At 36.0% G+C, this 27,125-nt stretch overlaps 4 protein-coding genes across 5 annotated transcripts; 2 read left to right on the top strand and 2 right to left on the bottom strand.

Moving 5' to 3' along the window:
* Positions 1-8,816: 8,816 nt before the first annotated feature.
* Positions 8,817-11,454, top strand: LOC141333192 (enoyl-CoA hydratase domain-containing protein 3, mitochondrial-like). Its single transcript, XM_073838143.1, has 5 exons — positions 8,817-8,999; positions 9,438-9,559; positions 9,638-9,735; positions 9,819-10,019; positions 10,850-11,454. Exons 1-5 carry the CDS (start codon positions 8,869-8,871, stop codon positions 11,180-11,182), a joined length of 885 nt encoding a protein of 294 aa, XP_073694244.1. The 5' UTR covers positions 8,817-8,868; the 3' UTR covers positions 11,183-11,454.
* A 479-nt stretch (positions 11,455-11,933) lies between these two features.
* Positions 11,934-17,126, bottom strand: LOC141333191 (F-box only protein 7-like). 2 transcript variants are annotated; one of them, XM_073838141.1, is made up of 10 exons: positions 17,108-17,126; positions 16,744-16,866; positions 16,258-16,450; positions 15,020-15,271; positions 14,558-14,702; positions 14,389-14,472; positions 13,819-13,914; positions 13,554-13,730; positions 13,378-13,424; positions 11,934-12,467 (listed from the first exon to the last, which is right to left on the bottom strand). In XM_073838141.1, exons 2-10 carry the CDS (start codon positions 16,863-16,865, stop codon positions 12,159-12,161), a joined length of 1,425 nt encoding a protein of 474 aa, XP_073694242.1. In that variant the 5' UTR covers position 16,866; positions 17,108-17,126; the 3' UTR covers positions 11,934-12,158. The 2 variants fall into 2 exon arrangements, with proteins under 2 accessions (XP_073694242.1, XP_073694243.1); XM_073838142.1 differs by having other exon boundaries at positions 13,819-13,911.
* Positions 17,127-17,751: 625 nt separating this feature from the next.
* LOC141333085 (RNA-splicing ligase RtcB homolog) lies at positions 17,752-22,161 on the top strand. Its single transcript, XM_073838012.1, has 12 exons — positions 17,752-17,920; positions 18,208-18,286; positions 18,920-18,987; positions 19,074-19,173; positions 19,248-19,404; positions 19,479-19,635; positions 19,722-19,881; positions 20,039-20,214; positions 20,410-20,598; positions 20,753-20,863; positions 20,941-21,060; positions 21,683-22,161. Exons 1-12 carry the CDS (start codon positions 17,828-17,830, stop codon positions 21,788-21,790), a joined length of 1,518 nt encoding a protein of 505 aa, XP_073694113.1. The 5' UTR covers positions 17,752-17,827; the 3' UTR covers positions 21,791-22,161.
* LOC141333087 (exportin-T-like) lies at positions 22,061-25,892 on the bottom strand. The gene is made up of 7 exons (XM_073838013.1): positions 25,707-25,892; positions 25,513-25,629; positions 24,918-25,033; positions 24,790-24,837; positions 24,583-24,651; positions 23,730-23,786; positions 22,061-23,613 (listed from the first exon to the last, which is right to left on the bottom strand). The coding sequence occupies exons 1-7, from the start codon at positions 25,861-25,863 to the stop codon at positions 23,587-23,589; spliced, it is 591 nt and encodes a 196-aa protein (XP_073694114.1). The 5' UTR covers positions 25,864-25,892; the 3' UTR covers positions 22,061-23,586.
* Positions 25,893-27,125: the final 1,233 nt, after the last annotated feature.

Genomic DNA, 27,125 nt, shown 5'->3' with positions numbered 1-27,125 from the left:
GTTACACGGGTATATTTGTAGCAATAGCCAAAAATACACTGATTTATTGCTGAAATGTTGATAAAATGCTACTTTACAGTGGAAAGTTGTTCTTTTAGGCTGATGATACATGAGACCACTTTTTGAGCAGTGACGTAAGAAATGCCGTTTCTGGGTCCAAGCCTCAACTCGCTTCACTTGAGAATACTACCTCAGCAGCTGTTTATGAGCACTGTTTATTCATATGAAACATTTAAGCTAAATGTTTTCAAATATATGGTGTACACTACAGTCTCTGTACTCACAGCATCCCAAACACAAATCATTTTTAGATTTACTTCTTTATTTATATTTTCATTGTCTGGCTATCTGCGATTTTGGTATGGAGTTAAAGGTTAGGGTTATAATTGTTGGTAATATTATATCACATTGGGAGTGTATATTTGTACCTTTTGTATCTGATAGAGCATTTGGACCCGGAAGTAGTGACGCATGATGTCAGACTTAACAAGTGGATGGTATTTTTCACCAGCTTTAAGTTGATCGCATACATTTTTCTCAACAGTACATTATAATGTTGTTTGCTCATTTTGAATACATTCATGATTAAAGATGATGATTTTAATAAGTTTATTTTGCTTAATTGCAGAGTTCTTTTTTTTAAGCAGTGGGTAGGACTAACTCACAAGCAGTAATCCTATTGGTTGACAATGTGATTAATACCCCGACACCTGGCAGAGATTAGTGACAAGACAAACGCTGTGCAGCATGTGAGCACAGAGAAGTCATCTTTGAATGTGGTAAGTTATTATCTTTTTTTAAGTTTATAAGAGCTTAAGTGACTTGTAGCATGTTTTTCATTTGTATCTTGTTGTTGTTGTTGGTATCTCATTATCTTTGCACATCAAACCAGTGGGTTTATAATTATGACAATACATACATTTGTTGTCCCAAGTACCCTTACAAAAATTAACTATGGTTTTAGTACAACCAAAAAACATGGGTGTTGTTGTTAAACCTAGTAACCATAAATCACCAATGGTTTTGCTACAGTAGTCTATAGTTTAACCACTGTATTTGTCCAGAAATGTTAGCCTACTCTACACTTTTAATAGAATAAAAACATGGTACATTTTTGTAAGACTTCTAGTTGTTTACCTATAGACACATGCCAGGAAATGGCTTAGGCCTACTTCTGATAGTAAAATAAAGTAGATATTGCTAATTAAGAACTTGTTGGTGAATTGTGAGCTGTTTTTGAGTGTCTGCTTTCTGTCTGTAGGGTATTTCTGAGGAGGGGAGTGTCCTTCGATGAGGGGAATAACTGCTGGACTTCTGATCTTTTTCTGGACTCAGTGAAGCGCACAGTTTGCTGCTGTAATGCACCTTTGAGTTCTTGGACCCGTCTGATTATACCAGCTTGGACCCAATCTCTGGGTAAATGCTTTGGTGGTCCATTTGTTTTAACAAATGCCTTGCATTAGAGCATGATCACTGTGATTTTTATGTATAAGATGTGTGTACAATAAAAGGATAAATGTGACATTTGTGTGCTATTCATAATTTCCAGAGATCATCTGATCTTGGTTTTCTAAACATTTGCTGTTACTTCTAATCAGCTGTTGAATCTTTTAAGTAAGGTTTGTTCATTGACATTTAATTTTGTCTTTGGATAAGATGTGGTTGATTTGTGATTTTGAAGTTACAACAGTCTAGTTTATTTGTCTTTAACAGAGCTGCTTATCTTCAAATAAATGACAGTTTATCAGGAAAGTTGCATCTGAACAGCTGAAATGTGATGCAGTCACTGTGAATTGTTCAGCTGTCAGTGATTTGAGTTTTGAGCTGTTGTACCTTCAAATGGGCCAAACACACCCTTCTCCTGTGCAGGTGTCATTCTGTAGAGTGATTGTACTAGAGCTTGATGAGTCCTGAATCTGATCCTGGTGGAGCATTTTGCAGGTAAAATAAGCTGCTGTGTGGGTGGAGCCTAAAGTGGATGGGCTGTTACTAATTAATAAAAAAAAAAAAAAACAAGGAGAATTTAGTACTTAGCCTGTGTCTGGAATTTTTATAAGTCGAAACTTAAAAATTGGACTTGTGCTGTATAACCGCTGCTCGATGTTGTCTGGGAAGCCCCAGGGGGAGCGTCTGGATCTTTACTCCCCCTTCGTCTGTAACCTTCTGTCGTGTCAGGTCGTGCTCTGATCCGCTTTGCAGCTTGTCACAGCGCACTACCGGACGACCGCCACGCAACCGTGCTTCGGTAACCAGTCTGGGGCTTGAACCCCGGTACCTCCCGTGCAGGGAGTACGCGCCCAGTCCACTGAGCCACTGGCACTTCCACACTTACTCTTGTGTTTTTGGTAATTTTGACTTTTGTTTTTTTGTCTAAAGACTAGTGAAATTAAACATTTTGCCATCCAAAGGATTCGAACCTATGATTTTCAGGTCATGGACTGACTCTCTGACCGCTGGGCCACAGGTGCTTCCACACTTACTCTTGTGTTTTTGGTAATTTTGACTTTGTTTTTTTGTCTAAAGACTAGTGAAATTAAACAGTTTGCCATCCAAACAGGGGATTCGAACCTATGACTTCCAGGTCATGGACTGACTCTCTGACCACTGAGCCACTGGCACTTCCACACTTACTCTTGTGTATTTGGTAATTTTGACTTTGTTTTTTTGTCTAAAGACTAGTGAAATTAAACAGTTTGCCATCCAAACAGGGGATTCGAACCTATGACTTCCAGGTCATGGACTGACTCTCTGACCACTGAGCCACTGGCACTTCCACACTTACTCTTGTGTATTTGGTAATTTTGACTTTGTTTTTTTGTCTAAAGACTAGTGAAATTAAACAGTTTGCCATCCAAACAGGGGATTCGAACCTATGACTTCCAGGTCATGGACTGACTCTCTGACCACTGAGCCACTGGCACTTCCACACTTACTCTTGTGTTTTTGGTAATTTTGACTTTGTTTTTTTGTCTAAAGACTAGTGAAATTAAACAGTTTGCCATCCAAACAGGGGATTCGAACCTATGACTTCCAAGTCATGGACTGACTCTCTGACCACTGAGCCACTGGCACTTCCACACTTACTCTTTTGTTTTTCGTAATTTTGACTTTGTTTTTTTGTCTAAAGACTAGTGAAATTAAACATTTTGCCATCCAAACAGGGGATTCGAACCTATGACTTCCAGGTCATGGACTGACTCTCTGACCACTGAGCCACTGGCACCTCCACACTTACTCTTGTGTTTTTGGTAATTTTGACTTTTTTCTTTCTCTCTAAACACTAGTAAAATGAAGCATTTTCCCATCCCAATAGGGGATTCGAACCTGGGACTCCCAGATCATGGACTGACTTTCTGACCACTGGGCCACAGGCTCTTTCATGTTTACTGCTCTTTTTTTTTTTTACTTTTGACTTTTTTTTTCCTCTAAAGACTAGTGTAATGAAACAGTTTTCCATCCCGATAAGGGATTTGAACCTGGGACTTCCAGGTCATGGACTGACTCTCTGACCACTGGGCCACAGGTGCTTCCACTTTTGTTCCTCTTTGTTTTTTAAACTTGACTTTTTTTTCTCTAAAGTCTAGTCAAATTAAACATTCTTTCTTCCCAATAGGGGATTTGAACCCCAGATCCCCAGATTGTGGACCGACTCTCTGACCGCCAGGCCACAGGCTCTTTTACTATTGTATTTCTTTTTTATTCAACTTTAGTCCTTTTTTCTCTAAAGACTAGTGCAATGAAACATTTTTCTATCCCAAAAAGGGATTTGAACCTGGGACTCCCAGATCATGGACTGACTCTCTGACCACTGGGCCACAGGTGCTTCCACTCTTGTTCCTCTTTTTTTTTAAACTTGACCTTTTTTTCTCTAAAGTCTAGTCAAATTAAACATTCTTTCTTCCCAATAGGGGATTTGAACCCCAGATCCCGGACCGACTCTCTGACCGCCAGGCCACAGGCTCTTTTACTATTGTACTTCTTTTTTATTCAACTTTAGTCCTTTTTTCTCTAAAGACTAGTGAAATGAAACATTTTTCCATCCCAATAAAGGATTTGAACCTGGGACTCCCAGGTCGTGGAATGACTCTCTGACCACTGGGCGACAGGCTCTTTCATGTTCATTGCTCTTTTTTTTTACTTTTGACTTTTTTTCCTCTAAAGACTAGCATAATGAAACAGTTTTCAATCCCAACTGGGGATTTGAACCTGGGACTCCCAGGTCGTGGAATGACTCTCTGACCACTGGGCCACAGGCTCTTCCACTCTTCCTCTTTTTTTTTTTTTTTTTTTTTTTTAACTTTTGACTTTAAAGAAAAAAAGACTAGTTAAAATAAAGATTTTACTCCTTAATGCTGGATTTGAACCTGGAGCACCCAGGTCATGGACTGATTCTCTGACCACTGGGCCACAGGTGCTTCCACTCATGCGTCTCTTATTTTTAACTTTTGACTTTTTTTCTCTAAAGACTAGTGAAATTAAACATTCTTTCTTCCCAAAAGGGGATTTGAACCCCATGGCCCAACTCTCTGACTGCCAGGCCACGGGCTCTTTTTCTTTTCCTCTTCTTTTTTAAACTTTTTACTTTTTTTCTCTAAAGACTAGTGTAATGAAACAGTTTTTCATCCCAATAAGGGATTTGAACCTGGGACTCCCAGGTCATGGCCTGACTTTCTGACCACTGGGTCACAGGCTCTTTCATGTTCACTGTTCTTTTTTTTTACTTTTGACTTTTTTTTCCTCTAAAGACTAGTGTATTGAAACAGTTTTCCATCCCAATAAGGGATTTGAACCTGGGACTCCCAGGTCATCTCTGACCACTGGGACACAGGCGCTTCCACTCTTCCTCTTCTTTTTTTTTTTTTTTTTGAACTTTTGACTTTTTTTTCTTTAAAGACTAGTTAAAATAAAGATTTTCCACCTTAATGCTGGATTTGAATCTGGAGCACCCAGGTCATGGACTGATTCTCTGACCACTAGGCCACAGGCACATTCATTCTAAAGTTTCTTTTTTTGAACTGTTGTCTTTTTTTTCTTCAAAGGTTAGTGCAACTAAACATTTTTCACCTTAATGCAGGATTTGAACCTAGAATTCCCAGGTTGTGGACTAACACTGTAACAGCTGAGCTACAGGCTGCCCCACAACTGCTTTTCTGTTTTTGGGAAGAATTTTATATATATTTTTTTTTCTTTAAAGAGTAGTGAAATTAAACATTTTACTCCCCATCACAGTACTTGAAACTGGGATTCCTTAATTCACTGGTCACTGGTTTTCCACTGAGTATCATTGCTTTTTGGAAGATTCTGTCTCAATTTATTATCATCTCAAATTCCCACAATAAACACAGAGAACAACCACAGCTGTCCATGACTGTAACTGAACTTCTCACAATCCTCCCAATGTGATCTTGGTCACGGTAACTAGCAAACATCTTCAAATGCCTCAGAGAGTCTCAGGAACTCCTGATTAAAGCTCCTCTCATCTGTTCTAAGACTCGTGGTGTTTGATGAACCTTAAAGCTCATTTACTTTTTTGGGGATGAATCATAGTCACTGCAATAAGCTGATTGTCAGTTTTGTTTGTGTTTGCTGCTGTAGCTTATTTACTGTATCATTTCAGTTTTATATGAGCTGATTTATGATTTATTCATTCAAGAATCACTCACAAAACAAACAAACAAACAAACAAACAAACAAACAAACAAACAAACAAACAAACAAAACACCAGAATATTTCATGTACTTTAATGAATTTAACACAAAGTGACATCTGTTACTGATACAGGAGATAGATCACATGGATGTGAGACCAGCAAAGAGATTGTTACTTCTTTCAGACAACATTTATGATCATGTTATTTTTATTAAAAGCACAAATTCTTTCAGCTTAGAACATGGTGGCATTTATGAGTTAAAATAGTTAAAAAGTTGTGTTTAATTGTATAATATTGAGCATATTATAATTTTTATAATATTTTATTTTTTCAGTAGACAATGAAGCTCATGTTCATGAAAATATACAGTGACCCTCTCAAACTTTATTTGTCAGACAACAACATACAACAGCGCTCTCTCCACCCTCAATACCACCACTGAGGTGAGTCCCTTGAGCAAGGCACCGAAACCCCAGCAGTAACAAATTGGTTACCCACTGTTCCGGTTGTGTGCACTACTGTGTGTATGCATTTGCATGGGTTAAAAACAAAGTACAAATTTCGAGTATGGGTTATCATACTTGACCTCACGTTCTTTCCTTTCCTATTATATATCCTAATAAATTTTATATTTAGAATTGGAGTTTCATCGCCCTCCCGTGGTGAATTGTGTGAATTACAATGTAACTCATTTCTACAGACATAACACGAGTCAGGAAAAAAAAAAAAAACTTGCATTGAATTACTTTGCATTTATTTCATATTGTTTAATACATGAAACACTGCCTTCTGCAACAATAAAATATCTGGAAAACTGCTCTTTTATTTTAGTAGAAATATATTCTTTTATTGTGTGAATTACACTGCTGCTATTTCTGCGACTAAAATACCATTGTATTGACCTAATAATTCTCTATGTATTGTTGCATTTTATCTTTGTTAAAATAACTACATAATATATGTATAAAAAAGTGAATCGGAGGAATTTAACTGAACTGTAGGAATTGCACTGATTATTTCACTAGTTGTTTCTACGTCTTTAGTTCTAGTCAGAGGAAAACCATATCTAATCTCATATGTAATGGATTATTAATTACCATGAGAAGCAGAAAAACGGCTGTTAAATTAAAAAATTTTTTTTACCATAAATATGCCTACCTTTTTACATTTTTAATACACATTTAGAATTCGAGTTTCATCGAATTAAGTAGCGACAGTGTAATTCACACAGTTCACCACAGGAGGGCGATGAAACTCCAAATCTAAATGTAAAAAAAAAAAAAAAAAATATATATATATATATATATATATATATATATATATATATATATATATACATATAGTAAATTAAAGGGGTAATTTGACAAAAAACATTCTGCTTTTTATGGCAATTTACCGTTTAATAAATGTTAAATTAACCCTGTATTTATTATAAATACATTTTCACATTAATATACATTTAGAATTCGAGTTTTATCGCCCTCCTGTGGTAAATTGTGTGAATTACATTAATAGATATAACGCGAGTCAGAGAAAAGACCTTTAACTAAATTACTTTGCATTGATTTCATATTATTTAAATTACTGATAGTTCTGTGCAACGACAAAACATGAAAAACCGCCCTTTTCTTCTTATATCTCCACAGAATAATTGGGGTTTATTGCCCTCCTGTGGTGAATTGTGTGAATTGCAACTTAATGTTAAATAGTTTTTGCATTGATTCAAACGTATTTAATGAATTATTGATTATATTGTATGGCGACAAACTAGATTTTTCATAAATATTACATTTTGAAAAATTCAAAGCAATTAAACTCCTGTGGTGAAACTGTATGAATTACACTGCTGTTCATTATCACTACGTCTTTAATTCTACTAAAAAAACAAACAAACAAACAAAAACATTAAAGACTTAATAATTTGTTAATTGCCATAAGAAGCCGAAAATGATTTGTCAAATTACCCCTTTAATTTACTATATATATATATATATATATATATTTAACATTTAGAATTGGAGTTTCATCGCCCTCCTGTGGTGAATTGTGTGAATTACATCAATGCGATTTATTTCTATAGATTTAACGCGAGTCAGACGAAAACCTTGCACTAAATTATTTTGCATTGATCGCATATAATTTAATAAACTAATCACGAGCTTCTGCAACAATAAAACATCTAGAAAACCGCCCTATTGTCTAGTAGAAATACATTTTTATATCTGTGCGCCATCCTGTGGTGAATTGTGTGAAATGCACTGCTGACACTTTCTTCTACGATTAAAACTGGAATCAGGAGAAATACTTGCATTAAATAATTTTGCATTGATTCATAATTATTAAATAAATTGTTGATTTTACTGGGCGACAACAAACTCTGGTAAATGTATCTTTTTGAAAGAAATATAAGTTTAGTGGGAAAAATATGACGAAAGTCCTTGTATGATTCTCTATGTATTGTTGTATTTTATCTTTGTTAAAATAAATACATAATATATATTTTTACGTTTTATAATTCTAGTCTAGAAAACTATACTTTGCATTGATTTACATTTAACGAATTAAAAAAATACCACGAGAAGCAGAAAAAACGTCTGTTATATTAACCCTGTATTTATTATAAATGCATTTTACATTAATATACATATAGAATTAGAGTTTCATCGCCCTCCTGTGGTAAATTGTGTGAATTACATTAATGTGATTTATTTCTACAGATAAAACGCGAGTCAGACGAAAACCTTGCACTAAATTACTTTGCATTGATCGCATGTAATTTAATTAATTAATTACGACCTTTTAATAAATTAGTTTAATTGATTTAACAAATTGTTAATTTGGAAGCAGAAAATCATTTGTCAAATTACCCCTTTAATTTACTATAATATAACATATTTTACATCTAGAATTCGAGTTTGGCCCTCCTGTGGTGAATAGTGTGAATTACACGAATATTGTTTATTTATTTCTATGTATGTGGATTGTTTCCTGATTAATGTTATTTTTTATTTACATATTGTTATATTGCTTTATTCAATGATACTATTGCGTTGAACATAATAGTCTGTACACTTGCATTCACGTTGTAGTTGAGCTTGCGAATATTAACCGTTTCACAATTTATAAAGACTTTTATTTTGAATATTACTCTCCACATCCGGTGGTTCAGTCGTCTTTACTTTATTGTGTTCCTGTAATGCATTAACGGTAATCAAAAATGATTTTAGGCAGATTTTACAAAGCGTCAAACCTTCTGAAGTCCAGCGGGGGGTCTTGGAGGATCTTGACGAGGAAGATGAGCGCTGATCCTTCATCTTTGACCCTTAGAGAGCAGCAGGACGGAATCAGGTGCTGGAACTCGCGTGACCTCTGACCCCAAACAAACCCACTTTACATTCAGCAGTGTTCATCGATATTTATTACCACGACCTTACAATTATTTGGACACCTAAACCATAATGAGACCTGTCTTAAATGCAACTTATTTAATAACCAAATGTTAACGCAAATGTCACTGTTTATAGAGAAAAATAGCAAGCAAAACATTTGACAGAAGGTTTATTAGGCTTGTCGTTGTAGTGAATATGCATTTTTCTAGTGATGATGTGCCCTTATATTTCACCAGATAAATATCTAGCAAACACTTAAACCTTAGTTTGTGAATGATTCTTTAGTCTTTATTCTTTTTTTCACAAATCAGTGTGAATCTTATTATTATGTTAACTAAATATAAAATGAAGACGGTAAATCTGTAAATCTTATTTGAAGTGTGTGTTGCAATTTCAGGAGGATTATCCTAAATAACCCTAAGAAGAGGAACGCTCTGTCTCTGGCGATGCTGGAATCTCTGAGAGAAAACCTCCTGACAGACTCCCACACAGACGATCTGCGTGTCATTATAATATCAGGCAAACATTCACAGTTCATCCAGAGACAGATGCGCTGAAACGAAGGCTTCCATAGTAACTGTGTGTGTCTCTCTGCAGCGCGGGGTCCCGTGTTCTCCGCGGGTCATGATCTGAAGGAGCTGACGGCTGCACAGGGCCAGGACTATCACAGCAAGGTGTTCCAGACCTGCTCAGAGGTCAGAGCTCATTTAGCAGAGGGGTGTGTGTGTGTGTGTGTGTGTGTGTGAATGCAGTGGAATAACTCAACTCTTTCTTGAAGGTCATGACCCTGATTCAGGACATCCCGGTGCCGGTCATTGCTATGGTGAACGGTATCGCCACAGCGGCGGGATGCCAGTTAGTTGCCAGCTGTGATATTGCTGTAGCGTCGGATAAATCGACTTTCGCTACTCCTGGAGTCAACGTGGGCCTGTTCTGCTCCACACCTGGCGTGGCGATAGGACGCGCAGTGCCCAGAAAGGTGAATTTACTGCTCTAGTGTGTCAGATTTTATATTTATAAGTTTATATTTTAATAATTTAATGACAAGTTCATAATACATTTTTTTATTTCTAACAACACAATAATAATTGCAATTATTATTTTAACTACAATAATAATAATAATAGTAAATTATTTTTATTATTATTTTAACTTATGATAATAACAAAGAACAAAGAAATATATTACTATTGTAAATTACAACTGTACAGTAAAATAAAATAAAAAAATAGAATGTATCATATATTAAGCCTTTATTATTAGTAAATTATTAGTATTATTATTGTTGTAGATTAACTTTTATTTATTACTGTTGTAAATTACAATTGTACTTTAAGATAAGACTTATAACTAATTTTACAAAGAAGGCTGAAATATTACTGTTGTAATTTACAACTATACTGTAAAGTAAATTAATGTTTGATAATAATTGTAATATTATCAAATTATCACACCATATAATAATAATTATTATTCATATTTTAACTAATTATAAAATAGTTAAATATATACTTGTTAATATTTAACTGTTAAGTTAAAAAATAATATTTGATTAAATTAATTATAATATTGTCAGTTTATCAAACCATATAATAATAATAATAATATTATTTTATATAATCATTGAACTGGAATCTAATTCTTATAAAAATAATTAAAAATGTACTCTAAAATTAATCATTAATATTTTATAATATTTAAGAAACATTGTATAATAAGAAGAATAATTATTTTACCTAATTATAAAAAAACACTGCTGTATTTTTCTGTTTAATTATTCTATTATTAATTATAATTTCTCTACTCTAGGTTGCAATGGAGATGCTGTTCACGGGCCGTCCCATCTCGGCTCAGGACGCGCTGCTGCATGGGTTGGTCAGTAAGGTGGTGCGTGAGGAGCAGGTAGAGGAGGAGACGCTGGCCATCGCCCGGCGGGTGTGTGAAAGCAGCCGGCCTGTGGTGGCTCTGGGGAAGGCTGTGTTTCACAGACAGATGGCTCAGGGCCGGGACGCGGCTTACGCCTCTGCTGCCGCCGCCATGGTGGAGAACCTGACGCTGCGAGACGGGCAGGAGGGTATCCGGGCGTTCCTGGAGAAACGCAAACCTGTGTGGAGCAACAGCGCTGAGAAAAGCCACACATGACTCCTGATGCTGTCGTCACAAGCAAACTTTTGACTCTGTGCTGACCGATCTCCAGAGAAACAATCAAATAGAAGCTCAAGTCAGTTTGCAGCTTTATTCAATGTTTTTTGTGCCTCAGTGCCTTGCTCCAATTCATCATCTTTAATGGCTAAAAATAATAATAATTACAACTATTTTAATGCTAATAAAAAAAAAAGACTGAAATATATTACTGTGCAAATTCCAGTTGTACTGTAAAATAGAAAAAAATAAATGATCAAACAACAGAATAATATTAGAATTCTTATTATTTAACTCTGTACTAATTCTATACTCTATACTAAACTGTTATCAAATATTGATAGATTGTGACCCTGGACCACAAAACCCGTCTTAAGTCGCTGGGGTATATTTGTAGCAATAGCCAAAAATACATTGAATGGGTCAAAATTATTGATTTTTCTTTTATGTCAAAAATCATTAGGAAATTAAGTAAAGATCATGTTACATTAAGATTTTTTTGTAAAATTCCTACTGTAAACCTATCAAAATGTAATTTTTGATTAGTAATATGCATTGTTAAGAACTTTAAAGGTGATTTTCTCAGTATTTTGATTTTTTTTGCACCCTTAGATTCCAGATTTTCAAATAGATGTATCTCGGCCAAATATTGTCCTATCCCAACAAACTATACATCAATGGAAAGCTTATATATTGAAATTTAACCTTTTCCAGGGTCACATTTGACAAAGCAATCAGACTAAAGGCTTACTAAAAATAATTCTGAACTTTTTATTGAATGTTTGCTCTAATGCATCATTTATAATGTCTTCATTTTTTATTTATTCCTATAATGAATTCATTTCAAATGTGTGCTTGTGGGTCTAAATGTCCCAGGAATGCTTCAGTTAATGATGAACAAAAACGTAAGACCATCAAAATAATTTTACTTCTACTTGTTTGGAAAAATAAGCATTTAAAGTGCTGAAGCTCAAGTTCAAATGAAACCTCTCCTGATGTCCGCTGGTCGATTTCCTCCTGGCCTCAGACCGCGTCGACCAATGGGAATGCCCATTCCTGGCAGATGACCTGGGAGTGGACCAATGGGGTCAAAGCGCGGGCGGGGAAGGATGACGGGTGCCTGGTCATAATCTCCACCGATGATCCCCGGAGGGTAAAGAGGAAGGGGAAGTGGAGCGGACGGGATGGGGGTGAGAGGGAAAATTGGGGGCACGTGGGACGGATAAAAGCGACATCTGCCCCTGCGTTCATTCTCCTTCCTCTGCTTATATTTCTTTTTGTAAAGCTGAGGGCAAAAAAGGACAGTTATGAGTATTTCTTAAAAATAAGTTACAGAAATATAATATTTAATTTAGTTTGGTGACTCAAACATAAGGCACAAGGTAGTACATACATTGAAACTGTATCATTCATATAATTATCATCAATGACCACCATTTTATAGTTGCAAATCTAAAGTAACAGCTTTAGTATTTTCAGTTTTATTTCAGTAGTAATGAATGGAATTATTTTTAAAAAGTGCAAATATTAATCAATTCATACTCGCATATAAAAATAAATAAATTGGTTTTTAGATTCTATTTTAATATTTAAATAGATTGATTTTGCAACATGATCATAATTAATTTCTCTATTTTATTAGTTTCAGTTTAGTTTTTATTAACTATTTTGTTTTCACATAAACAAATAACAGATTTTACCCATTTATGAGCATAATTTAATGTTAAATAGATAAAAAACTATAATAATTTAGATTGTGTGGTAACTCAGTGATAAATCATATTAAAATGGAATAGATATATTAAAAATATTAATTCATAATCACAAAAATGAATAAATTACATTATTATATTTTATTATAGCATCTATTTATCAGCATAATTATAATTAATTTCTTATCAAATATTATCAGTTTCAAAAATCTTACATTATAACAGATTCTTATTAATTTATTTGTATTATTTATTTTAAATAATAATTAAAATATATAACAATTTAGTGATTCAATACTAATATCTATACTAAATTAATATCTAATACTAAACTGCCATTCATTTGTTCTATATGGTTCATTTAACAAATGTTTTTTTTATTATAAAATTGCAGATTCTTACATATTTTTTAATGACTATTGAGTGCTAATAACGAGTCACTATAAAATATGTAAATATGAATAAGAGATACATTTGGCTTACCTCCTTCCAGTCAGTGTCTCTCTGTTGATTTCCTGCAGAAAAACACACTGCAAAAAAAACAACAATCAACATACACTTCATTAGTACAAACACAGTCTGATGTGTGTGTGTGTGTGTGTGTGTGTGTGTGTGTGTGTGTGTGTGTGTGTGTGTGTGTGTGTGTGTGTGTGTTTTACCCCTGAAATCTCTGTGCAGCAGGTGTCTCCAGAGCGAAGGATCATGGGTAGCGATGTTCAGGTCTCGGCACACGGTAGACAGCGAGACGAGAGAGGCGGCGTCCAGCAGTCGCAAAACACGCAACAGCAGCTCAGGAGGAAGAACAGGCAGACCGAAGAGAGCTGGCAGACCCAGCGCTGCACACACACACACACACACACACTCATTACACACTCCGAACAACACACATGATACTAGCACTGAGAGACGAATAATGATAATCACCCTGTCTGGCAGCGGCCATGAGCGGATACACCAGCTGATCTTTAAAGAGACGAGACAGTTTGCGCAAGTCTGTGTAGACGACGCCTGTGCTTCCTCCTGCAGACACACACAAAACCTACTGAAATGCTCAGGGTACAAACAACAGTATCTTTGAGATTCTGACAATTACTACAGAAAATAATAGAATTAGAAAATAACAAAATTAACCCAGTTTCCAGTTTGCCCTGAAAAATTTAAGTTGTGTTTACATGAGTGTTATTTTAGTATCATTAATATACTATTATAGGTTTCGTTAATATTTTTAATTACATTTTATATTTTCAGTTTAAACTTAAGTTAGACATTTATTTATTTAGTTGTGTGTTTTTGTTTTTTAAATATGTTTATATAGTTTTTATTAATCACAATACAGAACAAATAATCTGTCACAACTTCTATTTCGTCATGACTTTAAGGATCAGAATTATTTTTGTAGTAATGTAGGTTATACAGTTAAATCGTATTGAACTGCTTATAAATATAAATATGCAATATAAATACAAAATGCAATACATGCAGTCTCAAGATTACCTGCCCTGTCAGCTGTTACATAATCATCTGGTTTCAGCACCAGCTTGCGTGAATTCTCCATAGTCTTGTCCATCTTAAGAACAGCTGTTTCACAACAAATTAACAAATAATCAAATCAAATGAAAGAAGATGCCGACGAATAACAACTGCTGAATGCAGATGAACGCACCATTAACGACAAGTGTTCGGCCCATTGGTACAGCGACCACTGACACCAGGTTGTTCTCCAGAAGTGGGTGGGAATACTGAAGTCTGTACACACCCCCTGCTGCCCGCCAGCCAATCGGCATCTCACCCGAGTTCACATTACCACCCTGAGAGAGAGAGAGAGAATAACCAATGGAAGACTCAACAGTTAGGTTCAAAAGTATGTCATTGTTTGGATATTCAGATTAGGGTGTGAATGATTAATTCATGATTGATAAAGTCTGACTATTTATCTTTTTTAGATTTAAGAAGTTAGGAATTTTAAATATCTGTATGTATTTACATGAATGATTAATTGAATATTTGGTTCTCTATTATGATGGAAGTCTCCTAAAATGTACATCCCTATTTCAAATTTGTTTGATCCTGTTAATAATATCATTAATTCTAATCCAGTCTCTTGGGTCATCGTGTAAACTCTGACCTGCGGCAGGAAGCCGGTCTCCAGCAGCAGCAGATGCGCCGCCAGCATCAGACAGTCTGAAGGGTTTTGGCAGCTCGATGAGTCCAGCAGCCGCTCCAACGCATGAGGAATCACTCCATCCTCCGTCTCACAGCACAGCAGCGGCGGTGGAGCAAAGGCCGACACACCCTCCTCATCCTCCATCCAATCCTCCATCCCAGAATCTCCCACACTGCTGCTGTCTGCTCCACCACTGATGCTGCTGGGTTCAGCCTGAGATAAGACAAAGGCTGCTATGAGGACTCACACAAACACACACAAAGGATGCTTTGAGTACGTACACACACACACACACACACACACACACACACACACACACACACACACACACACACACACACACACACACACACACAAACATGCTGACTCATGGCATCAGGTTCTTTTTTCATATCATTTTCCTTTCTTTGGTTCCTGTTGCTTATAAAATAATGATACCAGTGCAGTTTTAGGGTCTTGAAATGGGTTTTATTTTTTCTTTCCCAAGTTCTGTGTTTTTTTATTTTGATTTTATTTTAATTGTTTTTAATTACATGCAAATAATCAAAAAATATGTATTGAATTGAATTAATTAAATTGATCAATTTAATAATTTATAATTTTTTAATGTTTAACAATAAGAATGATATATAAAATGCATGTTTTTTTTGTGCTTTTTTGTTGTTGTTTTTTTTAGACATTCTGTGCTGTCTGTGTACATTTTTCTGGGTTTTGTATTTAATACAAAAGCATTATAAAAAAGTTATCTAACCAGTTAAACATAAAATAGTATTCAATAATATTAAGCAGGATTAGGCCATAGCTTAATTAAGACATCAAAATAATTTTTAGAAACAAAAAATAAAATAAAAAATACATAGACAATTTTTTACATAAATTAAGAGGAAAAAATAATAAATACTACTTTTAAAATTCTACTTTTTTCTAATACTTTAATTTAGCATATATTAAGTATTAATGTCATGTTTTGTGAGGCACAACATTTCATTTCGCTGTCTCCACACAGCAGAATGACAATAAAGTTTACTTGACTTGATTTTTTTTTTTTTTTTTACAAGAAAGAGTGCTGCCCAACAGAGGTTAATGGTATAAAGACCACACAGACTAAAATAATCTGATATTACTTAAAACAATGTTGTAATAAACTGTAATATTATTATTACTACTACATGAAGTATATTTATGTGTCTTGAGCTCACCTTCTCACTGGATGTGGGTGTGTTTGTCTGGACAGCTCCTGCTCCACTCTGGGTTTCTGGGGCAGTTTGTGTTTGCTGGGGCAAAATCACAGTGATCATATCACCAGAAACAACCCCACAAGAGGACAACGTCTGTCCTGTGTCCAACAGAACCTCCTTCCCATTCAGGGACAGACTGAACTCCACATCAGACCTGTGCAGAGAGAGTCAGACACATGAGATGTGCTCTAGAAGGGCAGAAATGAAAGTGTGAGCAACATGACTGAGCATATGTGCAAAACTACAGATCAAATCAAACCCATATGGAAAATCCAGCTAGTAATACCAGATAATATGGTGACCAGCATCACATGCTTTCAAAACACAACATTGGCTATTGGCCATCAGAACACAACTAATCTTCATCCATACCTGATCAGTTATGTCCAAACTAACACAAACAACCAAGAGGAGCACAAAGAAGCAGCAGGAGCATCTTAAACTCACCCCAGTCCGCACTGAGGCAGCAGGGTGTCTCTGACCCGGACATTAAGCTCGACAAGCGTCGGTTCTGGTCCGTCCAGCTCCAGCCTGCTGGTCTGTTTGTTGATTCTCACCCTGAGCTTCATTCTGCAGTGAAGAAAAGCAGATCCAGGCTCAGAATCACTTTCATTTCGTTGTCAGAGCGTTATCATGTGACGTAACTGAAACTCACAAACATCTTTAATAATAATTTACTTTTATTTATACAACAATATTATTGCATTTAGTTCAATGTTATTATGCCACTGTAAAATAAACAAGAAAAGCCTCTGCTGAATGTGTTAATTTACATTTGTATTCAATATAAATTGAACAAAAACAAACGCACCTTTCACATACGTCAAAGTAGCGCGATGAGAAGCCAGTAAACTCCGCAGCCGAACAAAACAGCTGAGCGAGGTTTTCAAAATAAAAGTCCGCAACTATGTCACAAATCTGACAGGTTAAGTTTTGTAGCTTATTATTTGTCAACCAAATAATAATTAGGCATTGTATTTTATTGAAGGTAATATATAAAGCAAGTATAATTAGATTAATAAAATTAATTGTATTAATTAATTTAGTACATAATTAAAAGTGCACATTTTCGTCAATTTAAACAAATATTATTATTTTTTAATTATTAGACCATTTATTTTTTCTTTATAAATTGTTTTATTTGTTAGTGTATATGCGACGCTATATTTTACCACAGGAGGGCAGTGAAAAGACTAATGCATTTTGTCACTGAATTTTTGTCCAACAGGCGGCGCTCCGCGGAAAAAAGCCAGGAATTAAACAATTAAAATATCCCGTCGCTTTTTTTTTTTTAGATTTGTTTTCGCGCTTTAAAACCTAATTAATTATTAATAATTAATAAAATATCACTTACTGGCGACAGCGCCATCTTCTATTTTAATTTTCGTGTGCGACCAGCAGGTGGCGCTAAACAATCCGAAAAAACTCGCGTCAGTCCATAAAAACGCAGGAGAAGAAGAAGGAAGATCCGGAGAAGTGTGTGAAGATAGTTTGCTATTGTCAAAAGTGCGTCTATTATTTATATTTTAAAATGAGTCGCAGTTATAACGATGAGCTTCAGTATCTGGATAAAATCGGCAAAAACTGCTGGCGGATCAAGAAGGGCTTCGTGCCGAATATGCAGGTAAACCAGCTGTCAGAACCGCAAACGTGTTCACTTTCGGGTGCGATTCTGTGACGCGTTTATAAATGCTTATTAATAAACCGTAATATTCAATAATGGCATTCATAACAAAATGAGTAGTACTTGGTTAGTAGTACAGTACGTTATTGTGTCTCTGTGCTGATTATTATATTGTTTTATTCTGCTGGTATGAGTTTGTAAATCAGATTCTGCCTCATTTTATTATGGTTTTAATATAAAATGTTGTTTAAATTGAATTAAATGCTGAATCATGGTTTGATCTTTAGGTGGAGGGTATTTTCTATGTGAATGATCCTCTTGAGAAACTCATGTTTGAGGAGCTGAGAAACGCCTGTCGTGGTGGAGGTGAGGTTACATCAGATTTTTCATAAAATTAATTGAACAATCTGTACAAACACCACCAACAACAATATATACATGGGTTAGAACATTAGCATCAGGAAAGCCAAAAAAAGAGAATAAATATATTTATGTCAAGTAAAAATTTTTTGTAAATCATTCTTCTATTATAACGTTTTATTGCATTTGTGTTTTTCATCACTTTAAGGGCTCATTGTGAAATACACAAGGATGATTGGTTTGGTTTATGGCTTAGAAATGATTGAGAAATACTTAATAAAAAGCACAGGATTGTGCTGTATAATTAGTCAGATACACAAACACGCATGTCAGTCATACATGGGCACTGCTGAAAGTCATAAAACACCTTAAACAGACACACGGTTTAGTTTATGGTTCATTTTGACAAAAATGAGAACATGAAATTATATTTAAGTGTAATTAATTCAACATATGTATTTGCTCTGAATGAAATTTTAATATTACTATATTAAAGTTACTATATTTTAGAATTACTATTTAAATATTTTGATTAAAATTTACCAATGCAGCCTATATATATATTATTAATCAAACAATATTGAATCATATCGTGCTGACCGAAATTGTTTAAATTGCATATAATGTCTGTTTTCACAGGGTTTGGTGGTTTCTTGCCTGCTATGAAACAAATTGGAAACGTTGCTGCCCTGCCAGGAATCGTACACGTGAGTTAAATTATTAAGATTTATCGTTACAGGAAAGTTATCATGTGTCTTCATACTGTTTTCTAATTTGAATCTGATCTGCGCAGCGGTCTATTGGCTTGCCCGACGTCCACTCGGGATATGGTTTTGCTATCGGAAACATGGCTGCATTTGACATGGACAACCCGGAGGCCGTGGTCTCTCCCGGTATGTAAGCGAGCCACATTCAGATTCACATTCAGGTTAATAATGTGGCCGCTCACGGTCCATCTCGTCTGCAGGTGGTGTGGGCTTTGACATTAACTGTGGTGTCCGTCTGCTGAGAACTAACCTGGATGAGGGCGACGTGCAGCCGGTGAAGGAGCAGCTGGCACAGTCCATGTTTGACCACATTCCTGTCGGAGTCGGATCCAAGGGTGTCATTCCCATGGGAGCAAAGTAAACACTGAAACAAACTTAATACTTTTAATAATTTTTTTTCATGAGTTTACCAGCATTGGGTTTGTGTGTAGAGATCTGGAAGAAGCTCTAGAGATGGGTGTGGATTGGTCGCTGAGGGAAGGATACGCTTGGGCCGAGGATAAGGAACACTGTGAGGAATACGGCCGAATGCTGCAGGCCGATCCCAACAAAGTCTCATCCAAAGCCAAGAAGAGAGGACTGCCGCAGGTACACACGCATTTACAAGACAAAGTAATGCAAAGTACAGCAAATTCTCTCAAGTCTCATGTTCTGGATCTCCTGCCGTTGTGTAGTTAGGTACGCTGGGTGCAGGAAATCACTACGCAGAGATTCAGGTTGTGGACGAGATCTATAATGATTATGCGGCAAAGAAGATGGGCATCGATCACAAGGGGCAGATCTGTGTGATGATCCACAGCGGCAGTCGAGGCCTCGGCCACCAGGTGGCTACAGGTGAGCTTATGGTTTTATTTAGTGTTTTTTAAATGAAATAATTAAAAATAGTTTTTTAATATTTTACTTTTAGTTTAACCATCTGATTTTTCTTAATGGTTAATAGTTTTAGTTAACTATAATAGTCCTGCTTAATGTTGCTCACTCTGGTGTTTAGATGCTTTGGTTGCGATGGAAAAGGCGATGAAGCGAGATAAGATCACAGTGAATGATCGTCAGTTGGCCTGTGCTCATATCACATCTCCTGAGGGTCAGGACTATCTGAAGGGCATGGCAGCGGCCGGCAACTACGCCTGGGTCAACCGCTCCTCCATGACCTTCCTCACTCGCCAGGTGAGCTGAACACTCATATGGAATAAAATATAATAAATAAAATGCCACTTACTATTCCTGCCGTGTACACAGTGCTTAGTGTGCATGCAAAACAAAAATAGTGCGTATAAAAACATCTGGGGCTGCTTGATTAGTTTAAGCATACTTGGTACTTTACACATACGGAAGGATCATTCATACTGACGTTCACTGCAGGCCTTTTCCAAAGTCTTCAACACCACACCAGACGATCTGGACATGCATGTCATCTATGACGTCTCACACAACATTGCCAAGGTGGAACAGCACATGGTGGACGGCAAACAGAAGACTCTCCTTGTGCACAGGAAGGGATCAACGCGAGCCTTCCCACCACACCATCCACTCATACCTGTCGACTATCAGGTGACTTGATGTACCAAATCAAACAAACACAGTTTACTTTCTCATTCCTGGATTTCTTTTGAACAATTAATGCAGGTTATTCTGAAAGTTTGGCAAGGACTTTCCTTGACACATGACCCTAAACCGAAAGATTTCAATGTTGTTTCCTCTACAGCTGACCGGCCAGCCGGTTCTGATTGGAGGAACGATGGGCACCTGTAGTTACGTGCTGACGGGCACGGAGCAGGGCATGACGGAGACGTTTGGCACCACGTGTCACGGAGCGGTGAGTCATGTGATCAGATATGCTGCAGTGATTATTTTTTGTGCACACCTATCTGACATGTTTTGTGAATGTTGTAGGGTCGAGCTTTATCCAGAGCCAAATCCAGACGCAACTTGGACTTCCAGGACGTTCTGGATAAACTGGCAGATATGGGCATCGCCATTAGAGTGGCGTCACCAAAGCTGGTGATGGAGGAGGTGAGACTTTAAATAGAATTTAAATCAAGTATCAAAAAAAAAACATTTCCAAAATTACCACTAAATGGTCACAAATTAATTTATTTTTTAAAGTGAATTACTTTGTAGATTTAAGCAATTTTTGTTTTAATGATTTTACTATTGTATCATAACTAAAAACTAAATTTTATACAGTTATGGAATAATCATTGTACAATAAATTGCACTGAATAACTTTATGCTATTATATTTGAGCTGCAAATAAACTTTCAGTAGTATCCAAAAAATGTTGACAGTTGCTGTACTATTAGAATTTATTTAAATAATCATCCTCTAAAAAATAATTTATGCTTTTATTTAGGTTGCTCTGTGATTTTTTTTATTTATTTTCCTTTTGATTACCCATTCACAAATTGCACTTTTTTTTTTTACAATTTGTACTAGATTTTATATATTTTTTTAAATCATAATAAAGTGCATTGAATAAATGTATACTGTTACATACAAGCTGTTTGTGACCTAAATTGCTGCTAATTAATTTATCTCCCCTGTTTAACATTTATTGTTAAAACAAGAGCAAATCAAACAGATTGTCAGTCTCTTATCAAAATGCATAGTTTTAACACTTCTTCTTGCACCTCAGGCTCCTGAATCCTATAAGAACGTCACAGACGTGGTGAACACGTGCCATGACGCTGGCATCAGTCAAAAGGCCATCAAGCTTAGACCCATCGCTGTGATTAAAGGCTGAATTATCACGAAGCTGCACGCAAGTTTCTGATCACAGAGATGAGTCCGTACTGCTGAAGACTCTGCATCTCAATTATTTAGCACTTATGAAGGTGAAGTGGCTCGAGCATTGTTTGTTTCGTTTTGGGTTTAAGGGTGAACATGTTTACACTAAGAGCTACCTATGTTGAATAAATTGTTGCATCAGCATCTTTGCTTGTTCTCCTGAATCTGTTTGAATGATCATGCAAACTTTGCAGCTTGGAATAAATGTCCAGCTGGAAATCAGAAAGAGATTAGTAAATACTTTATTGGTCATGACAAAAGATCCACAAAAGGGAGTGAGAGGGCCTGTCCCAGCATATCAAAAATAAATCAAGTTTACACAGTCTACCTTTCGTGTCTTTCTCTCCTCTTTTTTTGGCATAAACACAGTGGGTCTGACGAGCAGGACTGGAGCATTTCTGAGTAACAGATCACAGCAAAGGCTCATGGGTAATGACACAGAAAACAATCTTTAACAGTCATTCTCATGTTAGAAGTTACATTTCAGCTTATGAAAAAGTGCTTCATCGAGTTTGTTTTGGGTTAACTTATTTAATAACTATTTCCTATCATGATTCTTAACCATTAAAGCCAATGTGATGTCGAAAGCCAGGTAATATTTAGGTCCCAACTTTGATGGGCACGTTTGTCTGAAGTGGGATCCAGGGCTGAAAGGGTTAATGCATGTGCAGCATCTCCAAAAATCCAACAGATTGTCAACAATGTCATTTCGTCAGCCGTAACAGGTCATTTTTACAAACGAGTGAAAGCAGAGAGATCTGAACCGATTGTCTCTCTGATGAGTTTCAACTTTACACAAGTACATTTCCAAACAAAAGAATTGCTAGCAGCGTAACTTAACCAAACATTCCCACTGCAGATCTGAGGATCAAACCACCTCGTAGTATTTTCACAGTTCATAACATTACATTGCATATTTCAAACGGGCTGTAAAGGCATTAAACGACAGCAAATCTGACACTGTGATGGTGCGGATATTCGTTTAGTGTTCGGAAATGATACGCCGTACAGTACAGCTTTGATGGGAATGCCGTATCACATGGAAAACTAGAGGGGATTGCTGATGATTAGCAGTTAACAAAGTAAAAAAAGACATTTTAGATTCAAAAAGCAAACAATTTGCTGGGTTGAGCCCATATCAAGAGCACTTCCGTTTGCTAACCTCATCACGTCAAACTAAAACCTATGCTTCATTTCTGCAAGTTAAAAAAAGAAAAGAAAAAAGAACTAGCAATTAAATATTCTTTAACCGGCCCTTCTTAAGCTGAAATTTGAGAAAAATCCAGATTTCTCGCACAAAACAAAAACACATTTCATTAAATTCATCTTAGAATTTTCTGTAACATTTAAGTCATATTTCCAAACAATTACCAAAACTGTTGTATTTCAAATGGAAACGCATTTTCCCTTGAAATTCTGTCCAGGACTGAAGCCCCGCCCACCCTCACAAACCCCACCTACAGTATGGCGTCTCATCCATTCGCAGACGTCGCCTCCAGTCCGGGTGGCTAAACCTCCATGGAGAGCACAACTCTTGATTGGGCCAAGGATGGTGTGGAGGCGTGGTCACGTTACGTGACAGCCAATCTCCACGTGACTCCTGTTGGGGGTCCGTGTCCCGCAGACAGGATGGGTGTGGTTACGCTTCTTTAAGTGCAAAAGTAGCTCCTATGCTAAGCTCTGTCGTTATGGTGGTCTGTAAGTGGTGTTGACTGCTGAGCTCTCGAAACGCTCTGCTTGACAGTTCCAGTTTTAAAGTTTGGCCTGCTGGAAGAAAACCTGCGCGCACACACACACACACAATAAAAATGTGTTAAAACGGCCTTTAACAAAATTACACTGACAAAAACAAACAAACATGAATTTGCATTTCAGTTCTAAAGCTCCTGAAATACCTTCATGTAGTTTTTCAGAACCTTAACATCTGGCTGCTGAACCACTTGACACAGCTCCTGAGAAGAAAAAGTTAATATTACATCAGAATAAATAAAATGAATAAATATAAAAATGGGCATCATACGACACTGCAGTCTGGATCAATCTGTACTCCCACAACTTCTATCTAGAAAATTTATCGTGTAGGGCTAATGTGATCGACTAGATATTGTTGCCATAACTTGTGGAAGTACAAAAAATGGTTAAAATGCAGTTAAATATAATGTTTTATAAATAATGTAAAAAATGCCTATATAGGGCCCTATGAAATTTTTCTTTTCTCCAAATTCCATATTTCCATTTGAATTTTTCTAGATTCCATTTATTGGATAAATTACATTTTTGTAATCAGAAATATTAAAAGTTTAACAAAAAAAGAGATTTTTTAGGGCCGTTCAATTAAATGTAATTAATTAAAAGTCAGGTCTAATAAACCAAATTAATAAAACTAACAATTTGATTATTTCTTAACATTTTTACAGCATTAGGGCCCAGTTCAGTTCAGTTTTTTTGTGCACTTTATACATTTGTTTTAATCAAATTAAAACAAAAAACATCAACTGAATCTTTTCAAATGCAATCAAATTCAATATCTTTTGACAAACAAAATGCTGAACAACAGAAATGTACTGTTAAAATTAAAATTATTTTAATTATAAATTATTATTACTTTGACAAGTACATTCTACTTTATAATAGTAATATTTCAGTGTCACATTTTCCCTAAGTTGAACTGAACTTTTAACAGTGAAGACCTTTGTGTGTATCTTAAGAGTACTTTTAATTGAACAATGGAAGGTGTCTCTAAGTTACCTGCGTGATTTCAGGCGAGACTTGCAGTGACGGCAGATACTCCTGAAGAAACTGAATACACTCTGGCCCCTGTGTGAACACAAAACATCAAGCATTAAAATAGCCTGCAGTTCGATTTATTAACTATTACTCAAATTATCCCTAACATGAATTTAACTGGTTTCGGGTCTAAATGAGACTAATCAGTTGAGATGATCTCAGACTCACTCTTTTGAGATGAATCATGTGCAGAGTCAGAGTGCACTCAGACAGCGTCTGTAACAGAACAGCAAATCATTACAGATCACCATTAGACATTTCATAAAAGCAGTTTACAAAAGCCTTGACTGACGTACCAGAACAGTCTGGGCATCTGAAAGGTCAAAGGTTGGTTTAAGAGGGGCCATGAAGCATGCTGGGATGATATGCTTATAAATGAAATCTGGAAATCCCACCAATCCGTCTTTTCCACCTAAAAAAGAGAATATGTAAAAAGCAGTGTTACTGTTTGTATACTATTATATTTTTAGCCTTTATTTTTAGTTTTCCATTTTAATTTTAATTTAATTTTTATTAAATTTAATTTTTATTTCTGGTTAGTAATTTTACTTCAAACTTTCAGTAAGTTGCCAAAGCCAGTTGTCTCATTTTTGTTTAGATTAGGTTTTCACCCCAAATTATATAGTATTTTATTTCAGCTTTACTTCAATTATCAGAAATATTTTATACATGGTTTTAGTTAACGCTAACAGTCCAGGGGGGTGTTCCATAAACCAAGTTTACCAAATAAGTCAGGCTTATTTCAGTTAGTCTGACTTATTGTCACTTGATTTGGCTCAAAATAAGTCAGACTAACTGAAATAAGCCTGACTTATTTGGTAAACTTGGTTTATGGAACACCCCCCAGGTCTAGATGCTGCTGAATCTGCGGTGTTTGAAGTGTTTTCATACCCCAGAGTTCCACCAGTCTGGACAGGATGATGAAACAGGTTTTCTGGGCGATGGGGTCTGGGAAATCCACGGCTCCCTGGATGATGGTGAACAGCACACGCTCGATATTTTCAGCTCCTGCCAAAAAAGCAACAAAGTCAGTTTACGTTTTCAGACACAGTACCATTTTCTTTCTAAACAGGACAGCGCCTCACCCTGACTGGCCATGACCTCATTCATGCCGCTGCTGGCGATGGTCTGAATGAAACTGAAGTAGCTTCTTCTCAACATCTGCTTCTCTAATGCAGCCGTCTGATCGTTCTCCTCCGCTGGACGAGACAGCGTCTCAAATATGGCCATCACTAGAGGCATGAAGATCTCCTGGAGGAAAGGAGACACCTGGTTCTGGGAAAGACAGAGTCCATAGGAATTATTATTATTATTATTATATGAATTATTACAATTATTATGTAAAAAATTTAATTTTACATTACAACTGAAATATTTATGGCTGTCTTCATTTTTTCTTTTTCAAATGATAAATCATCAAACTAGGGCTGCAACTAATCGATAAAATCGATAATTATCGATAATGAAATTCATCGACAACGATTCTCATTATCGATTAATCGGGTCTGCTCACAGTGCACGTACAACTTCAGAGGATCACGTCGAGTTACAGCACTGAATGAAGCATTTCTATAGACACAAAACACCTAAAACTAGTGGAGGAAACAGACTGAGATGCTGCAGGAGAGTTACGTGATCCAAGCTGCCCAAAACATTACAATTCCTTATTTTAAACTTGAAGCTAATAGCGTAATGGCTTGCCCTGTGAGGCGCTTTGACAGATCCGTTTGCATCCTCAGCATGAAAACTTTCAGTTTACGGTCAAATCCTTATCTGTAAATGTCACACATTCACACAAGCATTTTCATTCATGCATAAAAGTCCATTCTGACAGTCTGTGCTAAGTTTAAATCTTTACTGAATGAGCGTGTCAGACTGGAACACAGACAGGGAGACAATTAATACTCCGCGCAAAAACATTCATTGTCATTGAATGTTAAATTTAGATTTAAAATACAACATGTAGTGCACATATGGAGGGTAAAAACTGTAATGCTGTGACGGTGGCAGATTTTTACCACCGCGGTGGCGCGATGTTTTATATATAAATAAATGAGGTTCAAACGTTATTCACAAACGTGCGTGTTCATTTTAGCAATTCCGTCGGTGAACAAGCAGCCTACAAAACGCTAAAATAAATCAAAGAAATAATACATTTAAATACAAAAGTAGCCTAAATAAGTGTTAAATAGGCTCTTAAACAAACATTCGTTGCAAAAATTCCTAACAACCTCGACAGCTGATCAGAATTACTTTCCCTTCCCCATTGCACAGCTGCTGTTTTTAATAGCAAAGTAATGACATTTATTTTCGTTTCTTTAGTTTCTAAAGTTAATTTAGAAATATATTTGGAACACGTTTTGTTTGTGAAATTAAAGTTTTTGTTTTTTAAAGTAACGACCAAGGTGCCAGTGGCAGACAGATCAATTTAGCCTTCTCAGGTCATCACGATTTAAATTAAAATCCATAGATATAAAAAACTTAAATCATATTAAAATATTAGT

Source organism: Garra rufa, chromosome 4, assembly GCF_049309525.1.
Source record: "Garra rufa chromosome 4, GarRuf1.0, whole genome shotgun sequence".
Lineage (NCBI taxonomy): Eukaryota > Metazoa > Chordata > Actinopteri > Cypriniformes > Cyprinidae > Garra > Garra rufa.
This window is presented reverse-complemented; position numbering and strand designations above follow the sequence as displayed.

Excerpts from the sequence above, each read along its gene's own strand:
- LOC141333192 (XM_073838143.1), top strand. The coding sequence starts at position 8,869 with ATGATTTTAGGCAGATTTTACAAAGCGTCAAACCTTCTGAAGTCCAGC. Across the intron at positions 9,000-9,437 it reads GAGCAGCAGGACGGAATCAG|GAGGATTATCCTAAATAACC; the intron begins GTGCTGGAACTC and ends TTGCAATTTCAG. Across the intron at positions 9,560-9,637 it reads GCGTGTCATTATAATATCAG|CGCGGGGTCCCGTGTTCTCC; the intron begins GCAAACATTCAC and ends GTCTCTCTGCAG.
- LOC141333191 (XM_073838141.1), bottom strand. The coding sequence starts at position 16,865 with ATGAAGCTCAGGGTGAGAATCAACAAACAGACCAGCAGGCTGGAGCTG. Across the intron at positions 15,272-16,257 it reads CACCCACATCCAGTGAGAAG|GCTGAACCCAGCAGCATCAG; the intron begins GTGAGCTCAAGA and ends GTCTTATCTCAG. Across the intron at positions 14,473-14,557 it reads CCGAACACTTGTCGTTAATG|CTGTTCTTAAGATGGACAAG; the intron begins GTGCGTTCATCT and ends GTTGTGAAACAG.
- LOC141333085 (XM_073838012.1), top strand. The coding sequence starts at position 17,828 with ATGAGTCGCAGTTATAACGATGAGCTTCAGTATCTGGATAAAATCGGC. Across the intron at positions 19,405-19,478 it reads GTCATTCCCATGGGAGCAAA|AGATCTGGAAGAAGCTCTAG; the intron begins GTAAACACTGAA and ends GTTTGTGTGTAG. Across the intron at positions 20,599-20,752 it reads TCATACCTGTCGACTATCAG|CTGACCGGCCAGCCGGTTCT; the intron begins GTGACTTGATGT and ends TTTCCTCTACAG.
- LOC141333087 (XM_073838013.1), bottom strand. The coding sequence starts at position 25,863 with ATGCCTCTAGTGATGGCCATATTTGAGACGCTGTCTCGTCCAGCGGAG. Across the intron at positions 25,034-25,512 it reads CAGACTGGTGGAACTCTGGG|GTGGAAAAGACGGATTGGTG; the intron begins GTATGAAAACAC and ends TCTCTTTTTTAG. Across the intron at positions 24,838-24,917 it reads CAGATGCCCAGACTGTTCTG|ACGCTGTCTGAGTGCACTCT; the intron begins GTACGTCAGTCA and ends GTTCTGTTACAG.